This window comes from Anopheles funestus, chromosome X, assembly GCF_943734845.2.
Source record: "Anopheles funestus chromosome X, idAnoFuneDA-416_04, whole genome shotgun sequence".
NCBI lineage: Eukaryota > Metazoa > Arthropoda > Insecta > Diptera > Culicidae > Anopheles > Anopheles funestus.
This window is the reverse complement of record NC_064597.1, coordinates 4,370,333-4,394,515: the sequence shown is the minus strand read 5'-3', so window position 1 is coordinate 4,394,515 and position 24,183 is coordinate 4,370,333. Positions and strand designations below refer to the sequence as shown.

At 44.2% G+C, this 24,183-nt stretch overlaps 1 protein-coding gene across 7 annotated transcripts in view; it reads left to right on the top strand.

The window, feature by feature from the left end:
• Nucleotides 1-21,483, top strand: part of LOC125765140 (uncharacterized) — a 122,740-nt gene extending 101,257 nt beyond the window's left edge. For all 7 annotated transcript variants that reach the window (XM_049430047.1, XM_049430038.1, XM_049430055.1 and 4 more), the window contains 10 exons: nt 2,421-2,753; nt 7,966-8,307; nt 11,524-11,889; nt 16,529-16,737; nt 16,810-17,124; nt 17,200-17,758; nt 17,832-18,299; nt 18,369-18,610; nt 19,804-19,968; nt 20,056-21,483. In XM_049430047.1, coding sequence (XP_049286004.1) covers nt 2,421-2,753; nt 7,966-8,307; nt 11,524-11,889; nt 16,529-16,737; nt 16,810-17,124; nt 17,200-17,758; nt 17,832-18,299; nt 18,369-18,610; nt 19,804-19,968; nt 20,056-20,355 — 3,299 coding nt within the window. In that variant the 3' untranslated portion in view covers nt 20,356-21,483. The remainder of the gene's footprint in view (nt 1-2,420; nt 2,754-7,965; nt 8,308-11,523; nt 11,890-16,528; nt 16,738-16,809; nt 17,125-17,199; nt 17,759-17,831; nt 18,300-18,368; nt 18,611-19,803; nt 19,969-20,055) is intronic.
• Nucleotides 21,484-24,183: the final 2,700 nt, after the last annotated feature.

Here is a 24,183-nt window from a genome sequence, read left to right as displayed (position 1 = left end):
TAGCTCTCGTTGACGGATGGGACGAGTCCAAAGCGAAAAACCTTTCGCAAAGTGACCTACAGTACCTACCAGGGACTGTCCCTTTATCTTTCCCTCTCGTCATCTCACATCTCATGGAACGAGTTTATTAATGCCCCACCGTGAAGGAAGCATCATTAGAGTTCCTGGAGCTTCACCAAAAAAAAAACAAGTTCAGAGACACGCTTGTTCCAGAGACCACTGTTCATTTACAGGTAGTCGCGTTAACGATTCACCTGCCTAATCCTGCCCGATAACCGATTCACGTAACGCACCTGGTGTGCTTACCGGGGTTCTGTGATACATTCCGATAAAGCCGGAAGCAGCATGTGAACCGTACAGCCGATCACTACATAACAAACCATTTGGGTGCCACCGTACCCATCGGTCGGAATAGGCGTCTAATACGCCTGCAAGCAAAGATGCCTAATGCCTGGAAAATCCCGGGCATCTCGACCTGGGGGGCGGGGGGCGATGCTTCGACGAATGAATAATTTAAAAGCACACCTACCCAATTACTGCTTTTCCCCGTTTTGCTGTCACGCTCACCTCTCCATCCGCCCACACACACACCCACAGGTGTTATACGTTCGCCTTATTGCATTCGGGCGAATTCCCGGGCATCGAATATCCCCCTAATGTACCGTGCCCAAACGGTAGCACCAAAATGAGGGTTAACTGATGGTGCTCTTACCACGAATGCGAGTCGTTGCCTTGTTGCTCCCTACTTGTGGCATTAATCTTCCAATCGAGATTGTGCATTCATATCCTATGGCCGAAACATGCGCCGGTTGCGCCGGTAACGGCAGCCAAACCCAAACCGTTCGGTAAATCTGTACGTTCGCTGACTTCTTCACGGCGCTTCGCCGTGAACTTCTGCCTCTGGCCCGGTTTCCGGTTTTCCCCAAAAACGATGGTTCGTCAACTTCCGAGGCAGATTCCGCTTTCGAAAGCTAATAAAATTTTATGCACAGCACTGGGGAAATAAGCTGGCTACTGATACTGCTATGAATATTAACTGGAATTACAGACATGCCGTTTGCAGACGCGCAGCACATCAGCTCCAAGGCAAACTGGTGCGAGAAGTGGGAGAGTTCGTCCGTCCTGCTTGACCCTCCACACTTCCGATCGATCGCGGAGGTGGAAACAATTTTCTACTACCGATGTTCAATATTTCGTCTGCCGGACGATGCGTACAGACGGTCTACGCACGACGCCTGCAGAACGATTATTGGAGAACCGAAAAGACCGATTGCGATTTTTGATCAAGATAGCAAATATTTGTTGATATACAATGATTGATACCGTTTATGCTATACAGACGAAACGAGATAAAGGTGAATTGCTGTTTTTTGGGAGGTTATTTTCTTGTTCGCCATTTGTGTTCACGTTAATGTTTTGGCAATTATTTACAGTTTAAATTTTTACTTTGTGGATATCGTAACGAGAGGCAACAAGAGAACATATGTCGACCATTACTCCATGGTTGCCTCCAATGATTTTGATTCAATTGCTACATTGGGTATGATATCTCCTACTGAACTCGCCTAAATGTCTCTTGAAAATATTGAGGATATTGGAAAATTATTCTTCAACTTGAAATATTCTCGGCGAAACCTTGAAGTCACCGTTTAATGATGGCTAAGCTTGCTCGTCTTCTTATCTGATGCGAATAAATGAATTGCTAATTTCTGTCGACAACTGCATGTCTGTGTTTTTCTGCAGGTACCTAGGTATCTTAGACATTAACTTCAATATTTTGAGGACACTACTGTCAAGGTGAAGTTTGTAGTTGTATAGTGCTATAGAAGTCACTGTTGCCCCTAACAGCCAGCGTCTGTTCTCCATGTTAGGGGCGGCTGGATGTCCCTTCTGCCCTGGCACCCTACGGGATTTTAAACAGCTAGGATGCGTAGGCCCTCCGACGAGGCAGGGGGTTGGGGGAGAGGCCTTGCAAGGCACCCCCAATACAAAGGCAACGAAAGTATATGGAGTACACAGGGGTATAACTCAGGAGTCACTTTTGATCGCAACCTCAACATTCACCAAGTTGAGTTAACTAGTGTCTAGTATTGTACTATCGTAGAACTCTCTCTAGCCCACATAGCTGGACATCGCAATAGCTCTTTTGAATTCTCTAGTACGTTCTGCGCTTGAGACCAGTTGAGTGATCTGTCGTCCTTTTTGAACTCTGTGGTCCAATAAGTAGGAATGCTCTATAGTCTATCACTGAAAGACTGAGGTGATGAGAAATCTGGCCAAAGTTGTCGAAAATGTTGAGATCTTGAAGAGATATGTCAATACAGTAGATTAGTCCAAACATTTTTCTCAGTATATGTATTCGACTTGTAGTAAATAGTATCCGAATAAATCATACACTCTTGCTCTATTTTACATCACAGATAATCTGAAGTCGGACACCACCCAATACTTTCATCAGTACCATAACAATAACAACGGCGATACGTTCCATCATCAAACCTTTCTCGCTGATACTGCCGGAAGTAATGCTGATGGCGAGGGATTGGAGAAGCAACCACCACCACCGGATTTGGCCTGTCTGCCCGGTACCGGTCAGATACCTCCCGAGCAACAGCAGCAGCAGCAACAGCAAGATCACGTCATCTACGTTAGCCGAAAGGATCGTAACAAATTCTGTGGCAGTTTGCCGAACCATCTCGACTTGGATGCGTCCACCATCGATCGGGACTGTGAAGCCATCGTTAAGCAGAACGGTAAGCGATTGTGGACAGTATTACACACGAACTATTGCTTCAAACTTTGACACCGGAATTTTTTAGGTGTCTCGCAATGTTGCATTGTGTATCACGCAACAAAGAATATAAAACACCACTTTGCTAACACTTAATAAACATGACATACTATCTGTCCGACCGACAGCTGCAAAACCAGTCCCGTGGGAGCAATTTGTCTCTCTATCGATCACTTTAAAACAAATTATTTATCCGTAATTGAATTGCTTCGTCCACTGCGCCCACGGCTGACATACTCAAGGTTGTGTCGCACTGGCCGCAAAAATCATACCCTCCAAACGCGTACACAAACCGGCCACGTACGCTAGTGTCCGGCTTTGCCATGTTGTGCATGTTTTTACCCAGTGTCATTGCGATGGGAATTGACATCGACAACGGCCCACTCCCGGGTATGGAGGCAAAATGAAGGCAGAAAAAAAAACCTCCCCAAAAACCGAAAACATACACGCGGGTGTATATGTTAATTTTTCGCACTACTCCACACAAAGGCACACTCCCGTCGGCACAGGTCAGCAGCAGCAAACGTGCGTAACACAACCGCACCGAGAACTATACGGGTCGGGGGCTTTTGAGCGACCCGGGGAAGAACTCCCTTTCCCCATTTCGAAAATCGTCGAAACATGTCGACAAACATTTTCACATTATAATTAAATTTTATCCTCCTTTTTCATACCGTCATCTTGCGGTACATTTCTGAACCGGATCCGCTCTTTATCACCAGATAAAGTGCCGGTAGTACTAGCCGGCAGAGGTTATCGAGTGTTTTTTTCTTCTCTCACTTGGGGAACTGTGGTCGAAAATTTGGACTTTAAGTTGTGTTTTTTTGTTGTTGTTCGGTTTTGCCCATCCAACAAACACTCTGTAATTGCTCACATAGAACTCATCACTTGAATGGATGTGTTAACTTTTTTCTCCACCATTTTTTTTTCTTGTCCTCCAGAGCTCCAGAGTAGTCGCTTCGCAACGTACACATAGTGTGTCCTGGTATTTGCTTTTTTGGAGAAACTTTTACCAAACTCGTTAAGCTGTTCATTTTGTTTTGCAGTACTCAACACAGCATCCTAAATAGCGGCTACATGTTCCACCCTAGTGTGTACATGCAGTAGCTTCAATTTCCCGCGCGCGCGCCTCTACACGATAAGCAACACGCACTGATATATGGTGAAACGGTGCTGGTTGACAGCAGCGGGTAACTTAACACCCATCGTCTAACAGGGCAAGGTCCTATAAATCGTTTCCCGGTAGGAAAGAAGCCACACCCATTGGTGTGGTGTAGTTTATTTTTTTCCCCCGCCGCTGCTTGTTTGCTTTACCAAGCGATCCCGGTACGGAGTGTCATGTACTTGGCATTAGATGGCTCTTGTACTCCGTTCACACAAAAAACACACACACAGGCTGTTGTTGAGATCCAGCAAACCCTTCGCAAAAAGGGACTGGACGCTTGGAGTAAAACGCCTATCAGCTGCATTTTCCATGTCTCTGCCTCTATTCTCCATTGTTTGCCTTGCCTCACGGAGGGGTACTTCGACCGTTTTGGAAACCGGGAGAGACTCTTAATTTATGTACAAAATATGATGCGCAACGCCTCCCGCGTACCTCAAAACCTCCTCTTCGTGGAAAAAGGGAGGAAAAAATAAAATCCTGCCAACGGATACGTTTGCTCCATTTCTAGGCGCTAGACACAGCACGACAAAAAACCCTGGTGAAACCCGTGTTCCCCGGCCACTATTGGTGGTGCTTTTCATGTGTTCTTAATTTAATAAACTACTAGAAATAATCACTGCAATAATAACGTCAAACGCAATCTAGGCCAAGGGAGGAACACAGATCAGCAAAAGCGATAGAAGCGTTCCCGGTGTATAACTCCACCTCGGTACCTTTCGTTCGTTTGTCGGAACTTCTGGTGACACGGTGGAGGAGTTCTGAGAATCACGTGTTTTTTTTTGTTTGGTAATGCCACTCTGTCATGCTGTTTGAGGCAGGTTCTTTGCGAGGATGGTGGAGTCTCTGCAATCGGGCGGCTTGTTGCGGTGGTAACTTTTGCCGTCGCAGGTTATTGTTTTGTTCTGCTCTATCTCACTGATAGCCGGTAGTACTGCTATAACGAGAGGTAGTGACAGGATCGCTTTAGCACAATGAAGATGTTGCTCGGTGTAGGCAATTCGCGTAGCAACTAGACGACATTTTCCAAAAGTCGCCTCCAAAAAGCCTAACCGCAACCTCAGTTCTGTGTGGACGTGATGGTGATGCGAAACTGGGGGCTTGGTGTGGTACCCGTTTCGAGATCCTAATGAATCCCGCAACGGGGCAACTGAGACAACAAAGTCTCGAATAAACAATCGTGTCTTTGCCTTACGGGGGTCAAATGCGCAGCTGGAGCTCGAGGAGGAAGAGCCTAACCTCCGTTCCTGGGGTGTTTTCCGCTTCCAATTACGGGGCGAGGCCGAGCCTAGTCGGCCTAGTCCCACTATCTATCTTCGGAATCGGTGTGCCGGGTAAGGCTTCTCTCTTTCCGGTACGGTCCGTGTGCAAATATTTAGCGGAGGCGGTCTGGTGGTGGATGCTCGACTCCAAAATCGCGTTTGGCGTGCGGCTTGCCTCTTGTATACTAACCTGTACTACGTAGAGTTATTAATATGAAAATAAAAAACACACACACACTTCTACTGCTGCGTGTGTGCGTGTGTTCAGTGTTGGAATTCTAATTACGCTTCCATCTTTCACATGTACTGGTCGTCTAACCGCGAGGACCTCGTAAGGTCTTCCGCTGGAGAACATTACCATAGACAGCGGTAATAGCACTACTCCCCATTTCTGGACGTGGCGGTGCGACTGGGAAGTGGAGAGACACTCTGCTAAGACAAATTTATTACACGCTTCATTAAAGACCATCTCGGTTGATCAGTTCGCCGACCCTCGGCTTGAAAGCTCCAGATGCGTGAGGGGGGAAAAGTTGTTTCACGGTCCAGTAAACAACCATCACGACATATTGGAAGGTAGATTTCCTTTAGACAGATAGCAAAGTATACACCCGCTACACTGCCCATGAACGTTGGGGCTTCCGCCTGCCACCCGTGATCTTAGGATAATTGATGCATATTGAATTCGAAATAGACAGTTCTGGTGTGCTGTTGGGCGACAGGCCCATTACCTTTGGGGATTCCCAGCTCGTGTACATCACCGAATTTTGCAAATAGGGGAAAAAATAGCGCAGAAGAATAGACGCTTGAAACGAAACGAAGAATGGAGAGGAAAAAAAACCTATCCTACCCATTTCGCACAAAGATACCCGGAGCTTCATTGCTGTAAGCATTAGTTAAACGACCGGAATGGTAATTATAATTATAGGGGTTGTCTAATTATAATGCCCCATTGACATTATCACACCATCGGCCCAACTAGAAAGTGAACCAAAACGCCGAAACAACCAATTGGAAGAAGAACTTTCGCTTCACTTCGATCGATGGATAGCTGGTTTGCTTTGCACGTCCCTTTAGCATCCTGGCCGTTCGCGTGCCGTCCGGTGCGTTTTGGTTAGCGTTCAGCCTTCAGCCTTTGAATGTTGCCATATAAATTCTATTTCGTACTGATACGCCCGGGATAAGGGTTTCTATTTATGTTTACCCCCCGTTTTTTTTTCATCACTGTGGTTTCACTCTACCCCAGTTCCCGTTTTTTTTCTTTTCACTAATCTTGCCGAATTATTGTTGTTGTTTGTTATCACCTCATTTATCGGGTGTCCCGAAGTTCGCTTCGCTTCTTCAACGCGCGTACCGTTCCCTCTCCGTTCCGCAACGCCTGTCAGTGGGCAAAATCCGGAAACCCATTCCCCCGGGGGTGTAAAACATCCAAAAGGTTAAAATATGAACTCTCGATGCCAATTTAACCAGTTAACAACTGCTTTTTCACGAAACCACGCATCCGGGTTTTTCCCATCCCACCACCTTCAAAAGCCCGGGCAGCTCGTGTATTATTGTTTCTTATTTTTTCGCGTTTATAGCCCTTCGTGAGTACTTTGTTTTTTTATTTCGTATTTTAAATACGAGTAGATGGAGCTTAGAGAGGGGGGAGTAAATACGCTCGAAAAAAAAAGAAGATAAATAGCCCCAACTCAAAAGCAAGTCACAAAACCTTTTCGCTGACCGTTCTCAAACTCAACTCAAGGATATGGTACAAAAACCCCAACAAAACAAAGCGTCGGTTATCAAACGTGTTGTTTTATGGGTTTTTCCTAACAGACCCCATCATCAGCAGGGGGAGCGGCAGGCAAGTAAAAGAAAATAAAGTAGCGAAGGTACTGCCGAAATGAGACAGCTGTGTGTTTTGCTTGCTTGAGAAAATACTCCGCCATGCCTCCGTATTGCCTTACAAAAAAAAACCCCTTTCCCCCTTTGCTTGTTCTCAGATTCTTCAACTTATTAGTGAGATCAGTTTTAGTTTGTTTAGGCAGTCGACTGTGTGTACACATCAGTGGTCTGATCTTTTTTTTTTTGGAACTCCTCCTCAAAGGAAGTATGTGCCAGGAGCACCGTAAGACAGGTGAAAACGTTACCGTTTTACCAATATAAAACCATGACGAAGGATATACTAGCTAAAATATGTGAGTTCGCTTCGATTTTCAAAAACACCGATACCGTGACGATTACCCGAAGACCCAGAGTGATCATTGAACGGACGACCGGATGAAATTTTCCTTCCTTCCAATGTTTGCAATGGGTTTGCAATGGGGAGAAAAAAAAACAACTCAAGATTTTGCTTTGGTACCTGTTCCGGGGGGGCAAGATGTTAATTGTTCCATCTTTTTCAATAAGGTTTTCACCCCAAAACTGTCGATCAATGTTAACGATCTTCATTTCACCTTTTGCACTAGACATCCTAACTGTCAGATTAAATAAGACGTAGTTCATGCGTAATCTCACAGATGGCGTACTTGCATGAACTGTCATCGGGAAGTGAACAGTTTAGGTTGAAATTTAATCCGATTCCAAGAGCAAACCTCTTGGAGCTGAATAAAAGTGTGGAAATAATTTTGTTTTTCCTTTAACGTGAGCAGAAATGAATCTGGGAAAACATACGGAAGGTGAAATTTTCATTTTTACTGTATAATATTCAGCAACAAAACATTCACCTGCCGTTCCTCTTTTTCTCTCTCTCTCCTACCTTGCATTTCCAGAATTTCTTCAGGCGAATCTGAAAAACGTACAACAGCACCAGCAGCAGCAGCAGCAAACTGCAACACGAACGGGTTGCAATCAAACGGGCGGCCCAAATCCATCACCACCGAACGGTTCCCAGCAACAGCTGACCTTCGGTGGTAGCGTCCCGGTCGATCATACAACGGCTGGTTCGCAACAACAGCTGCAGAATTTGCCTCCGCAGTTACCAACATATCAGCAGCATCAAGGTTCACCATTGCATTGTTCCAGTACTGCAACGCAGGGTCCACCGAACACTTCCGGGCCGGGTGGCGTTGGGCTGGTCGATGGTGTAGGAGGCAGTACATTCCGATCATCAGGTACGTCCATACCCACCCAGAAGAATGTATGTTATTTGGTAAAGCATTGGAATTTTTGAGGTTTTTGTTTTTTGTGTTACGGAAAATTCCCTGCACTTGACAGGGATGTTGTTGTTGCCCTGGTTGACCCCCCCTGGTAGAGGTTGGAATTGGAGGATGTTTGTTGAGGTTAGGAAATTGCAGCTAAAAAGCCTCTCCGAATCTGCTCTGCCGAGTAGATGATTGAATAATGTGCAATATTGATTTACTCACCCGGCACGCAAATAACCAAAAAAAAGGATGTTTTTAGCTATATAAAGAAGCGTACTGCTGAGTGGGATAACATTCGAAGGATGCTTTTCAAGAAGAGGAGCAGAAAATCTCTACTCGAGTCGTCGCAAAAAAAGCCTCTTACCAACCGCGCGTCGGAGGGCAACCGACGCAGTGTGTTCTTAATTAACACTGTACCATTTTCTTCCTAATTAAGTCACTACTCGGTTTTGCTTTAGCCGGTGCGGTCGCCTACGGCAACGGTCGCCGTCTTGTCATTGTTCTGCCTACCAAAACCCCCGTGCATCCAAGTGCAGCGACTGTTTCTCCGTTTCGATACGAAAGCCCCCAAAAGCTGGAGGCAGTTTGGGGGGAGTTTCGCTTCAATTCAGTCGCCGTACCAAAGGTTTGGTCCCTTGTCGCTGTTACGCGATAATTGATTTTGATTTTACTAATTGGGCAACGGCAGCGAGAGAGGTTTGGTGTGTCGATTTATATACTTCTTTTTTTCCTTTTTCCACCCCGCTTATGCGAGGGAGCAAAAGTGACAACGGAAGCGCAACGGAAATCCTTTCTGTCAATAGTTTGTGATTCACTCCATTTCGGACGACTACTGCTGTGGAGTGGAGTTTTCTTTTGGTGACTTAATTTTCTTTCAGATTTGTGCCACATTTCGCTAGATGGGTAAAGATGATGGTTATGATTTTAAATTCAATTTATAGGCAACGGTAGCGTGTTGGCCAGCTGCCACTATGCTCTACATCAGCTCAAATCGTTGCTAGATTAAATCAGGAGACCGAAAGGAGAAAGGAGAAAGAGAAGAAATTGAAGTTAGTTTTATTGTTTTTAACCACTACAATGTCCGGGTTCCTAGATTGGTACAAATTGAAGTTATTTGTTGTATTAAAGCATCAAATTGTATCACAAACTAATAACAATATCGGTGAGGCTTGAAATATTCCAATTTTCTTCTAAATGCCATTAAAATGAAAGTGAAATGACCGTATTCGCTCACGGTAAAAAAATCGATGGAAATTGAAATCAACATAACCAGCAGCTTACCAGGATGGGTTTATAAGCTTTCCTGAAGCTGCTCCCTTCACCGCCCTTCATGCATCATTGATCCGTCTTCAGTGTGCGACCATTTTCATTGGAAATCTCGTTTCCAGCAGCCGGTCGGGGGGGGGGGGGGGGGGGGGGAAGCGTATCGTTCAGATTGCACAACATCAGCCACAGGATGTGCGTCCACCGGAAACAGTGTATAGAGGAGGTTTTCGCTTTGAGAAAAAAAACTGAATATCTTCCGAAGCCATTCAACCCGTCCAACCACGACGAGCAGGAAGCTTACTATCCTACCAGGGCGAAGAATTGGAAATAGAATTTCCCACACTTGGAAAACCCCGGGAAGCCTTGGTACATTACTATCGACAGTGGCAGCAGTTACGCGTAAATGTGCCACTACCGGTCGGTATGGTTCAATATATATATAGGTCGACTACGGAGCGCTGTACTGTGGATGCTGATGCTATTTGTACTTCTCCACATCGTTTCTCCTGTCAATTCTGTGTCGTGCGGAAATTCCGATCACAAAACTAAGTTGCCACACAACGCGGCAGGATAAATAGTGCTGAATGCAGACATCAGCTCGTGCAAAAGTACCTTCCGTCTGGATGTGGATCATGTTTTTTTTCTTCTTCATCTACCCCCTGCGTAAGGAAGCAGTAATGGTGCTATTGACGTGAGCTTACCATGAACAGACACTTAAAAACTACGCTAAGGATTTAAAGAATCGTTACGTTGGGTAGAGAGCAGCTGTGAGTCTCTATACGACTTTTAACTCCTCGGGAATAGTTACAAAACACCCCGCCCGCGGTCCTCAAACGGGTACGCAATGAATGCTATTTGCTGCTCTAAAACACTGCCGAAGCACAGGCCACCCTGCCACATGAAGTAGCGAAAGTTCAAGTTCCGCAAAACGAAAAAAAAAATATGTTCATGTTGCTCAGTGCAACGGCACTGATATAATTTGCCGAATATTGAAAGACACTATAAATTTAACGTAACTGCTCACGTGCCCATTAAATCCAGCACGTAGGACAACGGTGAACGTTACGAACCTGGCAAAGGAATATACGTATCGTACCCGGTTTGGGCGAAAAGTTTCTCTGCCGGCAACTTCCACACTTCCAGCGCGATATACACTGTCACACTATCGTCTAACTGCTGAACCTACTGCTACTTGGCCATGGATTTTAGATTGTACCGTATCTGGAACCGTACTTTCCACAGGGTTACTTTTGTGCAGCAACGCACACCACACATTCCGCCGAAGTTTTAGCGTTTAGCCTGTGCCCACTCCAAGGATTTCGTGGAGTTTTGCATCCAGATAGTTCCAGGCGTGCAGGGTATCACTGACTCGCTCATTGCAATATCTCCACTTCTCCCAATTTCCCGAAAACTATCCAAGATTCTTCAACATATTGGCATAAGAATGGTAACTTGGACAACGTAGTCTCCCGGTGACTTGCCACTCGGCAACGGTTACAATGAAATGTTACATTACCAAAAAGTTTGGGGCGGTAATTTTGCCACCATTTTGGGCAGAATAAATGGAAACCCTAACCGGCTAACCCGAAGACCGGTGTACTGCGGGCAAAAGTTGCTGCCATTAGCTAAGCAACACGAGGACGGCAAAGTTTACATCCACTGGATTATGCTTCATTTTGTAGTTTTTGGTGTGTGTGGTGCACATCAAGCATCATTATCATCATTGCTTCATGTGACCGCTTAAATAGCAAACCAGAGTTCAATGTATCATTCTGTCCAACAGCTTAAAGCTGTAAGTTTAGCAGCTTAGGCATGCATGTCCTCAAAATATTGAAGATGTCTTTAAAATGCTGGAACTTTCTAATACGGTTTTAATCTTTTGGATTTTTGTTTTTCATATACTCTTACCTTTTCTTTTAGAAGCGTGTGGTAGCGGTCAGCAACAGCAGGTTGGTACGATTGCTGCAAATCTCCAGCTAAAGCTACCACTGCACCGGACGGCGATCGATGCTGGATGCGATCAGGGATATGGTAGCGAACGATCGCCGGAGGACGATCTACCACCACCATTGCTGCTGATGCACGAAACGCAGTACATCGAGATATTGGCCTCATCTTCCTCTAGCATCGGCAGTACGGCACCATGTCAGCAGCTTCCGGTGGAGTGCGTCGGTTCGTCCAATGCCGCACTGCAACAGGGTGAACAACAGCACACGCAACCGTGCTGGACGCACAGCACCAATACCGGTCAGCTCGTCGTCGGGCCGTACAGTTTCATTACCAAAGGTAAGAACTAGTGATGGGTAAATTATAAATTTTGCTGGAGTCGGATCGGCCCGACTCCGGCGACATCTGGAATAGGAATGACTTCGACAGAATTGGGTGGGGGATGGGGAGGTGGAGGACCGTGTCCTGCAAAATTTACTATTTACGAATGGTTGCCGAGGGAGAGGGGGGAGGGAGGGGGGTAAGGATCTAGTCCTGCAATTGACGCATTTCTAGTCGAACTCGGCCGGACTCGACCGGACTCCACAGGACTTGGACGGACTTCACTGGACTCAATCGGACTCGTCCGGACTCTACCGGACTCGACCGAACTCGCCCGAACTTAGACGGACTCCACTGTACTCGACCGGACTCCACTGGACTCGGCCGGACTCGACCGGACTCGACCGGACTTGACCGGACTCGACCGGACTCGACCGGACTCGACCGGACTCGACCGGACTCCACTGGACTCGACCGGACTCGACCGGACTCGACCGGACTCGACCGGACTCGGCCGGACTCGAGCGGACTTCACTGGACTCGGCCGGACTCTGCCGGACTCAGCCGGACTCGGCCGGACTCGACCGAACTTGGACGGACTCCACTGGACTCGATAGGACTCGACCGGACTCGACCGGACTCGACCAGACTCGACCGGACTCGACCGGACTCCACCGTTCTCGTCCGGACTCGATCGGACTCGGCCGGACTCAACCGGACTCGTCAGAGACAATTTTAGTTTTTAATCTGAGTCGGAATCAATTTTCCATACGCGGAGTCGAAGTGGATTCACGATTCCACTCCGGATTACCCATCACTAGTAAGAACACCTTTAAAGTGTCGTATCTTCGTCAAGCGCTTTTCAACATCCCGGGCAAAGGGAGAAGCACCTTCCTTTTTTTTTGGTTTGTTTAGTTTGTCTTTCTTGTAGTGATTGGATTGGCACGGTTCACAAGAACAAGAACACTCGCACAAAACGCACACTCGCACACCATAAACTGGATTGATTCTGAGAGCCTCGGGATAGTGGACGAAGAAAAAAACCATACCTAAAGGAAGACATTTGGAATTGAAATTGAACCAGAATTTTTTTTTTAGTTCCTTTCGTCCTTCCACTACTTTTTTTTCTCTCGTCCTTTCTTCCTTGTCAGTGTCGAAAGAAGCGGAAGCCTACAGCTTCGGTCCACCCTTGTAGAAAGCAGAGCCGCATCAACGTCCTATCTGCCAGATTCAACAAAAACCAAACGGTTTCGCATGCAGAACAGATAGCAATCTGCGTCCGCTGGTCTGTGCCGTTTGGTTTCAATTTTTTTGTGTGTGTATGTGTGCGCTTGTTGAAGTTCTTGGCGTCTTTCACCGCGAAGCACGTAGGAGAGACGGGCAGCATCAATTTTGTCCGCTCGACGAAAACGTTTGGAAGAAAATGAGATTCGCCAAACCAGCCGGTGGCATTGCCTTGACGCGCGTGTTTTCCTTTTTTTTGGGGTGGGAGTTGAGGAGTTGGTCTACATATATTTTGTGTATCCTCTCCCTGCCGTAGAGGAAAAGATGATCCAATAGGAGGAAGGGTGGTACGTACGCACGAAAGATCACCCTTCGTGCATGTGTAATTCAAACCAATCCAATTTATTCCATTCCTATAAACAGTTACATCCGTCAGATAAATAAAGAAACAACAAAATTTCACCAGCAAAAAAAACAAGCAAAAGTGCCCTGCCGGTGTGCCACCACATTTTAAAGGACTCTTGTTGAGACGTTTTCCTCTCCAAAAACCAAAAAACAAAAAAAAACCAGCACGAAACAGCCTGGAGTGGTGGTGTGGCTTGTTCGCGATTTCGGTTAGCCGTGATTTATGTTTGCGCTGCTGCTTCAAGCAAAAGCTCGCAACAATGGCAAAAGGAAAAGTGGTTGTATTGCACTTGGGGTTTTTATTTTTATGCTTGCTTGCTCTTTAGCGCATGTTCTTTGGAGGGGTTTTTTTTTGTAACCAAAAAAAAACTGTAGCTCGGTAGAGGGTAAGATTTGGGTGCAACAATACTCCAAAAGAGCGTCAACAAGTGTTACGGGGAGGCGCGCGAAACAGCGTCATTAACGACCAGACAAATGAGCAGTGTAAGAATGGAAGAGGAACCTGTAGCTTAGCTTTTTTTCTAGACGGGGAGGCTAGGCAATAATTCGAAAAGATAAAATGCAAACAACACTTCTATGGTGGAAGGCAATACCGATCCGTGTGTGGCGGGTTTGGGACGATTTAATACTTTTAATTGCAACCGTTCATCTAGCGGATAGAAGCATTGAATTCGCGCTTCGTAATGTATTTAATTTATCGCAAAAAAAACGCAACATCTCCTAGCAATTCATGTAAAACAAACCCGGACAAGCTTTTGGATCAACAAGAGCTTTCGTTATTTATATCATCCCCCTCCGCCAAAAACAACCGCATTAGAAGTTATAATCGTTCACCCTTTCGAGGGTCTGTTATTGTATTTAAACGAACCGGAGCTGTTTGCCATGATAAAGTTCGATCCGGCGGTATCGTAAGGGAGGGACTGAGCGGGGTAGATTGCAACCAGTGTCGGTTGGTTAACTTTGTGCTCTAGTCGTTAAACCAGACTTCGAGACTAATACTCTCCATACGCTTAAACGCCACAGCGTCATGTCCATTCATTCATCCACCGGAAAAAGGGTTGGAAAAGTTTGTGGCCCGTTTGAGGGGGAGAGGGAGGGTAGGGCAAGGTACACAGAGTGCTTTTGCATGCACCGAGCGTAAGTGTGTACCGGCACTCAGGTGCTCATGTTTTATGAGCAGATTTTTGTTTTTATTTTGGAACCATTTTGGTGCTCAACGTGCTCTACCCAGGTGCCAGTAATTTAGTGTGCGAGTGTTTCTGTATCCGATTTTAACTTATGCAATTTGCTTGTGTTTGAGTGTGAGTTTGAGTGTATAGTTTTTTTTTTTTTGGTTTTCGGGGAAAAAAAATCTCCACACGAAGAAATCTTCATTTCGTAGAAAAAATCCTTTTTCTCCAGTTTTTTCCATTTTTTATTTGTTTGCCAATTTTCCAACGACAGCTTGGATATAACCGGAGTGGGAGGGGGAGAAGAAAAGGATCTTTTCCACTGATGACACATTGTATGAATCTTTACTTAAAATTCATCCTTCCAAAAAAACGAATGCCTTGACGCGCTGAAGCACAGTTGCAGACAGACAGAGTCCGTCCACAAGAAATGCAATAGGGTTAACCACCGGAAATCGAATTCTTTCCCTCGGTGTACCTGGTTCAGGAAGTGTGTCGGCGCACGTGACACCGACACTTCAACATTCGCTAAAAGAAAGAACCAGAAAGCTCTGTGAAGCACCTTATCAGGTGACGCACCGTTCGGACGAGAAATTCTGGACAAATGTATCACGTTTGCCGGATGCAAAAGTTGCGCTAGAAAATGATGCGACTGTTCGTGATTGGACGAGTTTTGGGTGTCGCTTCAACCAATCGAGTGTTTCGGTTTGCCTGAGGAGTAGGGAAGGCAATTTTGCCTTTTTATGGTCAAGGGATTAGTGTCCTTTTTTGGAGGGGATAAGTTTTGCAGAATTGATGAAATCAATTTTATGTTCTTCCTTGTAGACGTAAAATTGTGACAGTAAGTTCTTCTACTGCGAAGACGTGATTCAAAAATAAATCTTCAACAAATTGAGCTGCTGTAAATACCTGTCATCACTATATAGTCTTGAGAACTCCAATTACCTCACGGCATTTATCATGCACCTGTGTAGGTGAGCTTAACAATAGCGCAAACGAACATCCCAAAAACTCTCGAGAAACAGCAAACAAAAAAATAAAAAATAGCGCTAATATAACGTTGGCTGCCTCCAAAAACCACAAATGTGACTGTCAACACCGTCGTGTGGTGTGCAAATTAAGACCACAAACCAGCAAGCCCAGGAAGTCTGGCGGGAAGTTATGGGAGTTATTATTGCTCCGCTTCATTCCGGTGTTCCGCACGAAATAGCACCAAAAAGGTTGTACCAATGTCTGGAGATGAGAAAGGTGATGTCAAAGTGGTTCGTACGTTTATAGGACGCCGTTCTGGAGACGTCTGGTGTTGGGGATTATACACCTTCTATCGACGAATACTGCTCTTTTATGGCAGCGAGCAGAAGTAATACCGCCGGCAGCATAATGGCGGTTCCCACCCGCCACTGTACATGTTTCGTGCGAATCCATTCATGATTCGTTCTTCGTTGTCGTCTCTCTCTCTCTCTGTCAGTAAAATACGCTTACGACAATTTTGTTTTTATGTCCGATATATCGTTTTGCGCGTGTACTCGGGTAATAACCGTTCCATTTTAAGTGACGCTAAGTGATTCTCGGTGGAGTTCCTGCTGGAATTGGAACTCTCTGGGGGGAGGCGTGTTGGGAATGAAGGTTGGGAAGAGATGTCCCCCAGAACTGCTTCGCTGGCGTGCCGTTTAGAAAGAACAGTGCAAGGATGTTTAGAAATGTAATTACTGAGACCAACGGATAATTCTTGATTCCAACAATATTCTCTTCTTGTTTCTATATGACTTAACCATCTGGAACTCGTTGCTTTTAGGTATATTCGCAATTCTGAGGACTTCAGTTTTTAACTTCTTTTTTATTTTTCTCCCATCGCCCAGATTCCATATTCTTCGTCCAGGTGTCTAAGGGTTCGCGAGGACTCGGCTTTTCGGTGTCGGGTGGAACCGATTCGTCCGCACCGTATCCGGGTCTGATACGTATCAAACGGCTCTTTCCACATCAGGCAGCATGGGCGACGGGGATGCTCCAACCGGGAGATATTCTTCTTGAGGCGAACGGTGTCCCACTAACAGGTCTCACAAACTACGTAAGTATCACGTCCGGCATCTTGCGCAATCGCACAGTATGTTTACGAACGCTTCCTTTCGATGTAATGCAGCTTGCCCTGGAAGTGTTGCGCAAAGCGACAAACGTCGTAACGCTCACCGTTTGCCGACCGAAGGACGAGCAGTATAGGAAACTATCACCTCCGACTGAACCACCGAGACCACCGTTACGGAATGCACTCTCGTACGAGCAGGGTCAGGGATCGAACTCGGTACCTCAGTCACCGCTTCCAGCTGGCATTCCATTTCAGCATCAGCAACAGCAAATCCATCATTTCTTCCCTCCGCCGAATGCTAGGAATCCGCAGCTGCAGACAGTGGGTGGCTATCTGCCCTCACTCGATCCAATGCAAACCAGCTTCAGTGGGGTAAGTGTATCAAAATTTGCAAACTATTCAGGTAGTATGAAAGAGTAGAGTAAACACTTCGATTCGTTTGAGTAGGAATTCGAAATCGTACTGACGAAGCAGCAGGGTTCGCTTGGGTTCACGCTGCGCAAGGAGGATGAATCCGTGCTGGGTCACTACGTGCGGGCATTGGTACGTGAGCCAGCGCTTAGTGATGGGCGTATTCGGCCCGGTGACAAGATAGTCGCCGTCAACGATGTGCCGGTTTCGTCCATGTCCCACGAGGAGGCTGTGATATTTCTACGTCAGGCAGCGGACGTCGTACGGTTGCGGTTGTACCGCGATCAGGCCCAAACGCCGCTATCCGCCCATTCGCCCATCGAGTCGAGCTTAAGGGGCCGGACGCGTTTGCTGCTACGTCCGGAAGCAATCAATCTGCTGACCGATCTTGCCGCCAACCGGTTCCATCGGGCTGCCGCCGGTTCCGGATCGTCGGTCGCTTCGAGCCATACGAACTCTCCGCGCCGTTTGCGTCGTGTCGGTGCACATCAAGCCGGCTTCGACAATCATGGTTTCCAGCAGCAGCAACAGCATTCCAACGACACGTTCAATTATTCCGACAGTTGTTCCAATGCATCCACTATCGTCAGCCAAGGTAACGCACACTCACCCAACAAACACACACGAACCCACTCACGCACACGCTCAAACCTTTCGCTTGTACACAGCCGTGGACGATCTGGATGATGCGTACTACTGCGATGAGGAGATCGATGCGATCGTCGCCAGCGAAGACAGAACGTCCGGCGGCGAAGAACACGGACCACGACCGCGCCCTACATTCCTAGATCTCGAGGCAGGCACCCGTTTTCAGCTCGGTAGCGGTGGTACCACCGTACAGCAGCTGAACAATCTCGATCGTGACACGCTGAACGCACCGTTACGGTACGGTTTGGGTGGTGGCGCCGGTACGCCCGGCCTGGCCGGTCCGGATCCCGACGGCGCTAACTTTGTCAGTCTGCCGTGTGAAACGTTTCTGGTGGCGTGCAAAACCGAACAAGATCTGCAACAAGCAGGTGACCAAACGGAGGCGATCTACGTCCAGCACTTTGCCCACAAATCGCCCCTCTATTCGTCGGTCAATGTACCGGCCCGTGTCGGTGCGGCCGAGCTGGTGGATGCAGTCGAACGTGGAGGTATGTTTTTGCAATCCGCTTGAGAAGCTTTTTCTCGCTGCATTACAAAACCTTTTTCCCATCGCGCAGGCAAGAAAAGTTTAATGAAATGGAAGGGAGCGACACTGTTGGGTGATGAAGAAGAGCAGCATGAACCACTGAAAGCGGCCGATCTTGTACAGGAACAGCAAGACACGCTTGTAACACCGGATGCGGATGATTCTAGTCTGGCAGCTACGGCTGGTACAACGCTCAGCACGGCCACACCAACGACCGAACGCGAACTGTTCGATCTGAATGCGAGCTGTGGCACGGACAGTGAAGGAAATCAGGTACTTCGTTGCGGAGATGAGAATATCAACTCTTTTTAGTGAGTCAACTCACAGTGAATGAGTCGTTATTAGGAGTCACCTGGTTTAACGACTCATTTGAAGTTGAAGTTGAACGAAAATGTGCGATTTTTTATTATTTTTCACTCTTTTTTTTATTTCATGCATTACTTGAGTGAAAAGAAGCTCATTGCAACCCATTGGCATTAAAATAAAACAATTTTATTTTTTTTGCAAAATTTCTCAAAAAAATGGCAAGGGGTACCCCTTATGAAATTTTCGAGTTGAAATTTTTTTGAAAATTTTTTTTCGATTTTTTATTATTTATCTTATTTAAAGCATTATTTGAGTGAAAAGAAACATATTGCAACAAATTCGCCTTAAAATATATCACATTTATAAATTTTGCTAAATTGCTCAAAAATGAGGAAAATTTTACATTTTCTCAAAAAGGTAAGGAACTTGGTTCCTCGAATAACTTCTGGCACAGACATCTGAGGGCATGGCTGTCCAAGAAGAAAATATAGCCATTGATGCCATCTATCGACCACAGGTTAAAGATTGGCGATCCGTTGGATACCGACCGAGTTATAGGCAAAATTTGGTGCAAAAATGACCCTTAGTAAATTTTCATTTTTTTTAATTTTTTGATTTTTTCATTATTTTTCACTCTTTTTTTTATTTCAATCATTATTTGAGTGAAAAGAAACTCATTGCAACCAATTGGCATTAAAATAAAACAATTTTATTTTTTTTGCAAAATTTCTCAAAAAAATGGCAAGGGGTACCCCTTATGAAATTTTCGAGTTGAAAATTTTTTAAAATTTTTTTTTTTGATTTTTTATCCTTTTTTTAATTCAAAGCATTATTTGAGTGAAAAGAAACTTATTTCAACCAATTGGCATTAATTTAAATCAATTTATAAAATATTTCAACTCACTCGTACATTTTCGTTTCAACTCACGTATTTACTCTTTTTGCGACTCGACTCACCACAGCTACATGCTTACACTCATGAGTGAGTAAGTGAGTAAAAGAGTCACTAAAACTCCTCGTGGTGAGTGAACGAAACTCGTTTCAATACAACGTTTCAACTCACTATCTCACTCTTACTCACTTTGCACATCTCTACTTCGTTGTAGTAATATAACAATCCAAAGAAATCCCCTAACCACTGCTCGATTTAATTACGCTAGATTTTCACTGTGGAGCTAAACAAAGGCTGGAACAGTCGACTCGGATTCAGTCTGAAGCAGGATACGGGCGCTAATGGTTCCATCCGTACCGTCATCAGTGCTATCTATCGCGACAGTGTTGCGGCACGCGACGGCCGACTGCGCGTGGGTGACGTACTGATCATGGTAAGTGTTTTACAAATTATCAAACAGCACCAACCAATGGCTCATCCGCTTCAACCCTCTTCCATAAATGCGTTCCCACACTCGCAGGTTAATGAAGAGTCGGTCGAAGCAGTACCAACGGCACAAGTGATTGAGTTGATGCGCATTGTACGTGGCGCCATCTTCATCACACTGTTACGACCGTCCGGTGCTGGCGGTGCTGAAGGAACGCTAGAACCAACGCCGGAAGAACCAACCTCGGTTGAACCGTCCGGTAATGTCACTCCGGTACTCTCGAGCGATTACGTGGCTGTTGGTAATAGAGATGCTTCTAATGTCACCTCCAGTACAGTGAAGAAGCAGGAGGAAACAAGCGATCCTACTGAAGTCAGTACGGAGGGCCAGTAGATGAAAAGTGGGACCCTGAAAGCGAAGCGAAACGATGTGATGGTTTCTTTGATTTACGTTTGCGACTAGGCAGGCGTGTAGATGAGAATAAAGCGCTGCGTAGACGGCAGATACGAGCAAGAAGAGTTAAAAAGAAAAAAAAACCACAGAGTGGTTCTGTTTGTACTTTTACGTTAGAACGTAACAGGTGATTTTAGAGTGTCATACGCGAAACAGTGAGACAGAGAGAAAGAGCAAAAGGGTGGGCAGAAGATGGCGATAATGTAGCGAAAAAATACGAGAACATATATGTTGTATGTAAGGGGTTATTCATTCCGTACCGGAGCCATAAGCTTCATTTCCAAAGATAAAATGCCAGAGAGAGAGAGAGGAAGGTATAGAGAGAGATAAAGAGAGAAAAGAGTGAGGAGAATAAGAAAAGAGAAAATGAAACATTAAACAATACAAAAAAAGGAAACAACTAAAGAAAAACTGCATGATATAAACACTCCTAGTGAACATCTGAACATCGATCCATGCCAGGATTGAACCGATAGTTCCATTTAAACCAACTCTAGTAAAAACAAAAAAACAAATGAACGATGATCTAATTAGCATTAGTCTCGAAGATGACTGTAATCAAATGTAATCAGAGCTAGTAATTTTAATCCTCCACCTACCCCTTCCTCAATTCCTTTTCCACGAAACCTTCCACGTGTCGTTTTACAACTTTACAACACGAAGTGAATAGAAAAAAAGACGAAGAAATTAAGATAGAGAGAGAGAGAGCGGTAAATAAGAAGTTGTTAATGTCTTTTCAATCCATTCTGCCACTGCCTTTTCCGTAACCAGCGTGTCTAGGAAAGGAAACCTTAATCCCCCTACCCAACCCAAACTCCAACCTTTTTTCCCCACTTTTCCTCCCTTCCAATCCCATCACACCTCACGATCGTTGGAGTATTTTAAATGTTGTTAGTGTAGCCAATGCGCAAAATACAAGAAGACAAAACAAGAAACAAAAAATGGAAACAATCCAAATAGAAGAAAAACGAGCTGTGTTGGTGACGTTCAGGGCTGCTGCGACAATTTCTGGTAGAGCAGCTGCCGGCGTGAATGGAAGTCTAAATAAAGATCATGTTTGTACTTTAATATGGTGAGTTTTTGTTCTAACTATTCTTCTTTCCCGAATTTGTTAAAGGAGAATGGAGGTATAACACATTTAAAGACGCAAAATCAAATTCTACACAAATCATCCGAACATTGTAGTAGGCTATCTCTTCAGGATTCCAAGTAAATCGCAAATAAAGAAACTTTTGAAATATTTCACTTCGGTTTTTTCGTAATAACTTTAGTACTAATGACCGGACGGGTAAGTATAACACATGCAACGATGCAGAATCAAATTCTACACAAATCATCCGAACATTGTAGTAGGCTATCTCTTCAGGGTTTCGAGTAATTCGCAAATAAAGAAATCTTTGAAATATTTCACTTCAGTTTTTTGGTAATAACTTTAGTACTAATGACCGGACGGGTAAGTATAACACATGCAACGATGCAGAATCAAATTCTACACAAATCATCCGAACATTGTAGTAGGCTATCTCTTCAGGGTTTCGAGTAATTCGCAAATAAAGAAATCTTTGAAATATTTCACTTCAGTTTTTTGGTAATAACTTTAGTACTAATGACCGGACGGGTAAGTATAACACATGCAAAGATGCAGAATCAAATTCTACACAAATCATCCGAACATTGTAGTAGGCTATCTCTTCAGGGTTTCGAGTAATTCTCAAATAAAGAAATCTTTGAAATATTTCACCTCGGTTTTTTGGTAATAACTTTAGTACTAATGATCGGAGAAGCATGCCAAACACATGCAACGATGCAGAATCAAATTCTACACAAATCATCCGAACATTGTTCTTGTCTATCTCTTCAGGATTCCAAGTAATTCGCAAATAAAGAAATCTTTGAAATATTTCACTTTGGTTTTTTCGTAATAACTTTAGTACTAATGATCGGATAAGTATGCCAAACACATGCAAAGATGCAGAATGAAATTCTACACAAATCATCCGAACATTGTAGTAGGCTATCTCTTCAGGATTTCGAGTAATTCGCAAATAAAGCAAATTTTGAAATATTTCATGAAATATTTCAAAAAAGTCAAAAGTGTCAGAGAAAAAATGAAACTTTTCATGAAATATTTCAAAGATGAAAAGTTTCACAGAAAAAATGAAACATTTCATGAAACATTTCATGAATATTTCATACGCTTCAAAATTTCAAAATCTGGTACCATCGATTAGAAAAAAGCAAAAAAAAAATTGGGCTCACGAACCGACGAAAATCTGAAAATCCAAAGTGTAAAAATACGTTTTGGTTTTTGAAGTGCTACCTCCTCGCCTGGTATGCTCTCCTGTTACTTGGTTGCTGCAACTGGTACTTTTTCGATACTTTTGGGTACTTTTGGATTTCGAAAACTACCAGGCGAAATGGTTTGAAGTAACAGGAGAGCATACCAGGCGAGGAGGTAGCACTTCAAAAACCAAAACGTATTTTTACACTTTGGATTTTCAGATTTTCGTCGGTTCGTGGGCCCAATTTTTTTTTTGCTTTTTTCTAATCGATGGTACCAGATTTTCATATTTTGGAGCGTATTATTTCACTTTGATTTTTCACATTTTCGTCGGTTCGTGGGCCCAATTTTTTTAAATTTTTTTTTTTCGGTTTTTCACCGTCGCACCCCCTCCTGCACCTGTTTGAAGCCCCCTAGACCCCTAACTTCAACTGTTTTAGACTCCTTGACTCCTCATTAATCTGACGGCACGAAAATTGATGAAATATTTCATGAAAATTTTCATGAAATATTTCATGAAATGTTTCATTTTTTCTGTGAAACTTTTCATCAATGAAATATTTCATGAAAAGTTTCATTTTTTCTCTGACACTTTTGACTTTTTTGAAATATTTCATGAAATATTTCAAAATTTTCTTTATTTGCGAATTCCTCGAAATCCTGAAGAGATAGACAACAACAATGTTCGGATGATTTGTGTAGAATTTCATTCTGCATCTTTGCATATGATTTGCATACTTGTCCGATGAATAGTATTAGAGTTATAACCAAAAAACCGAAGTGAAATATTTCAAAAGTTTCTTTATTTGCGAATTACTTGAAAACCTGACGAGATAGACATCAACAATGTTCGGATGATTTGTGTAGAATTTGATTCTGCATCTTTGTATGTGTTGGACGTACTTGTCCGAAGAATAGTATTAGAGTTCTGAACACAAATCCAAAGTGAAATATTTCAAAAGTTTCTTTATTTGAGATTTACTTGAAATCCTGAAGAGATAGCCTACTACAATGTTCGGATGATTTGTGTAGAATTTCACTCTGCATCTTTGCATGTGTTTGGCATACTTGTCTGATCATTAGTACTAAAGTTATTACCAAAAAACCGAAGTGAAATATTTCAAAATTTGCTTTATTTGCGAATTACTTGAAAACCTGACGAGATAGACATCAACAATGTTCGGATGATTTGTGTAGAATTTGATTCTGCATCTTTGTATGTGTTGGACGTACTTGTCCGAAGAATAGTATTAGAGTTCTGAACACAAATCCAAAGTGAAATATTTCAAAAGTTTCTTTATTTGAGATTTACTTGAAATCCTGAAGAGATAGCCTACTACAATGTTCGGATGATTTGTGTAGAATTTCACTCTGCATCTTTGCATGTGTTTGGCATACTTGTCTGATCATTAGTACTAAAGTTATTACCAAAAAACCGAAGTGAAATATTTCAAAATTTGCTTTATTTGCGAATTACTTGAAATCCT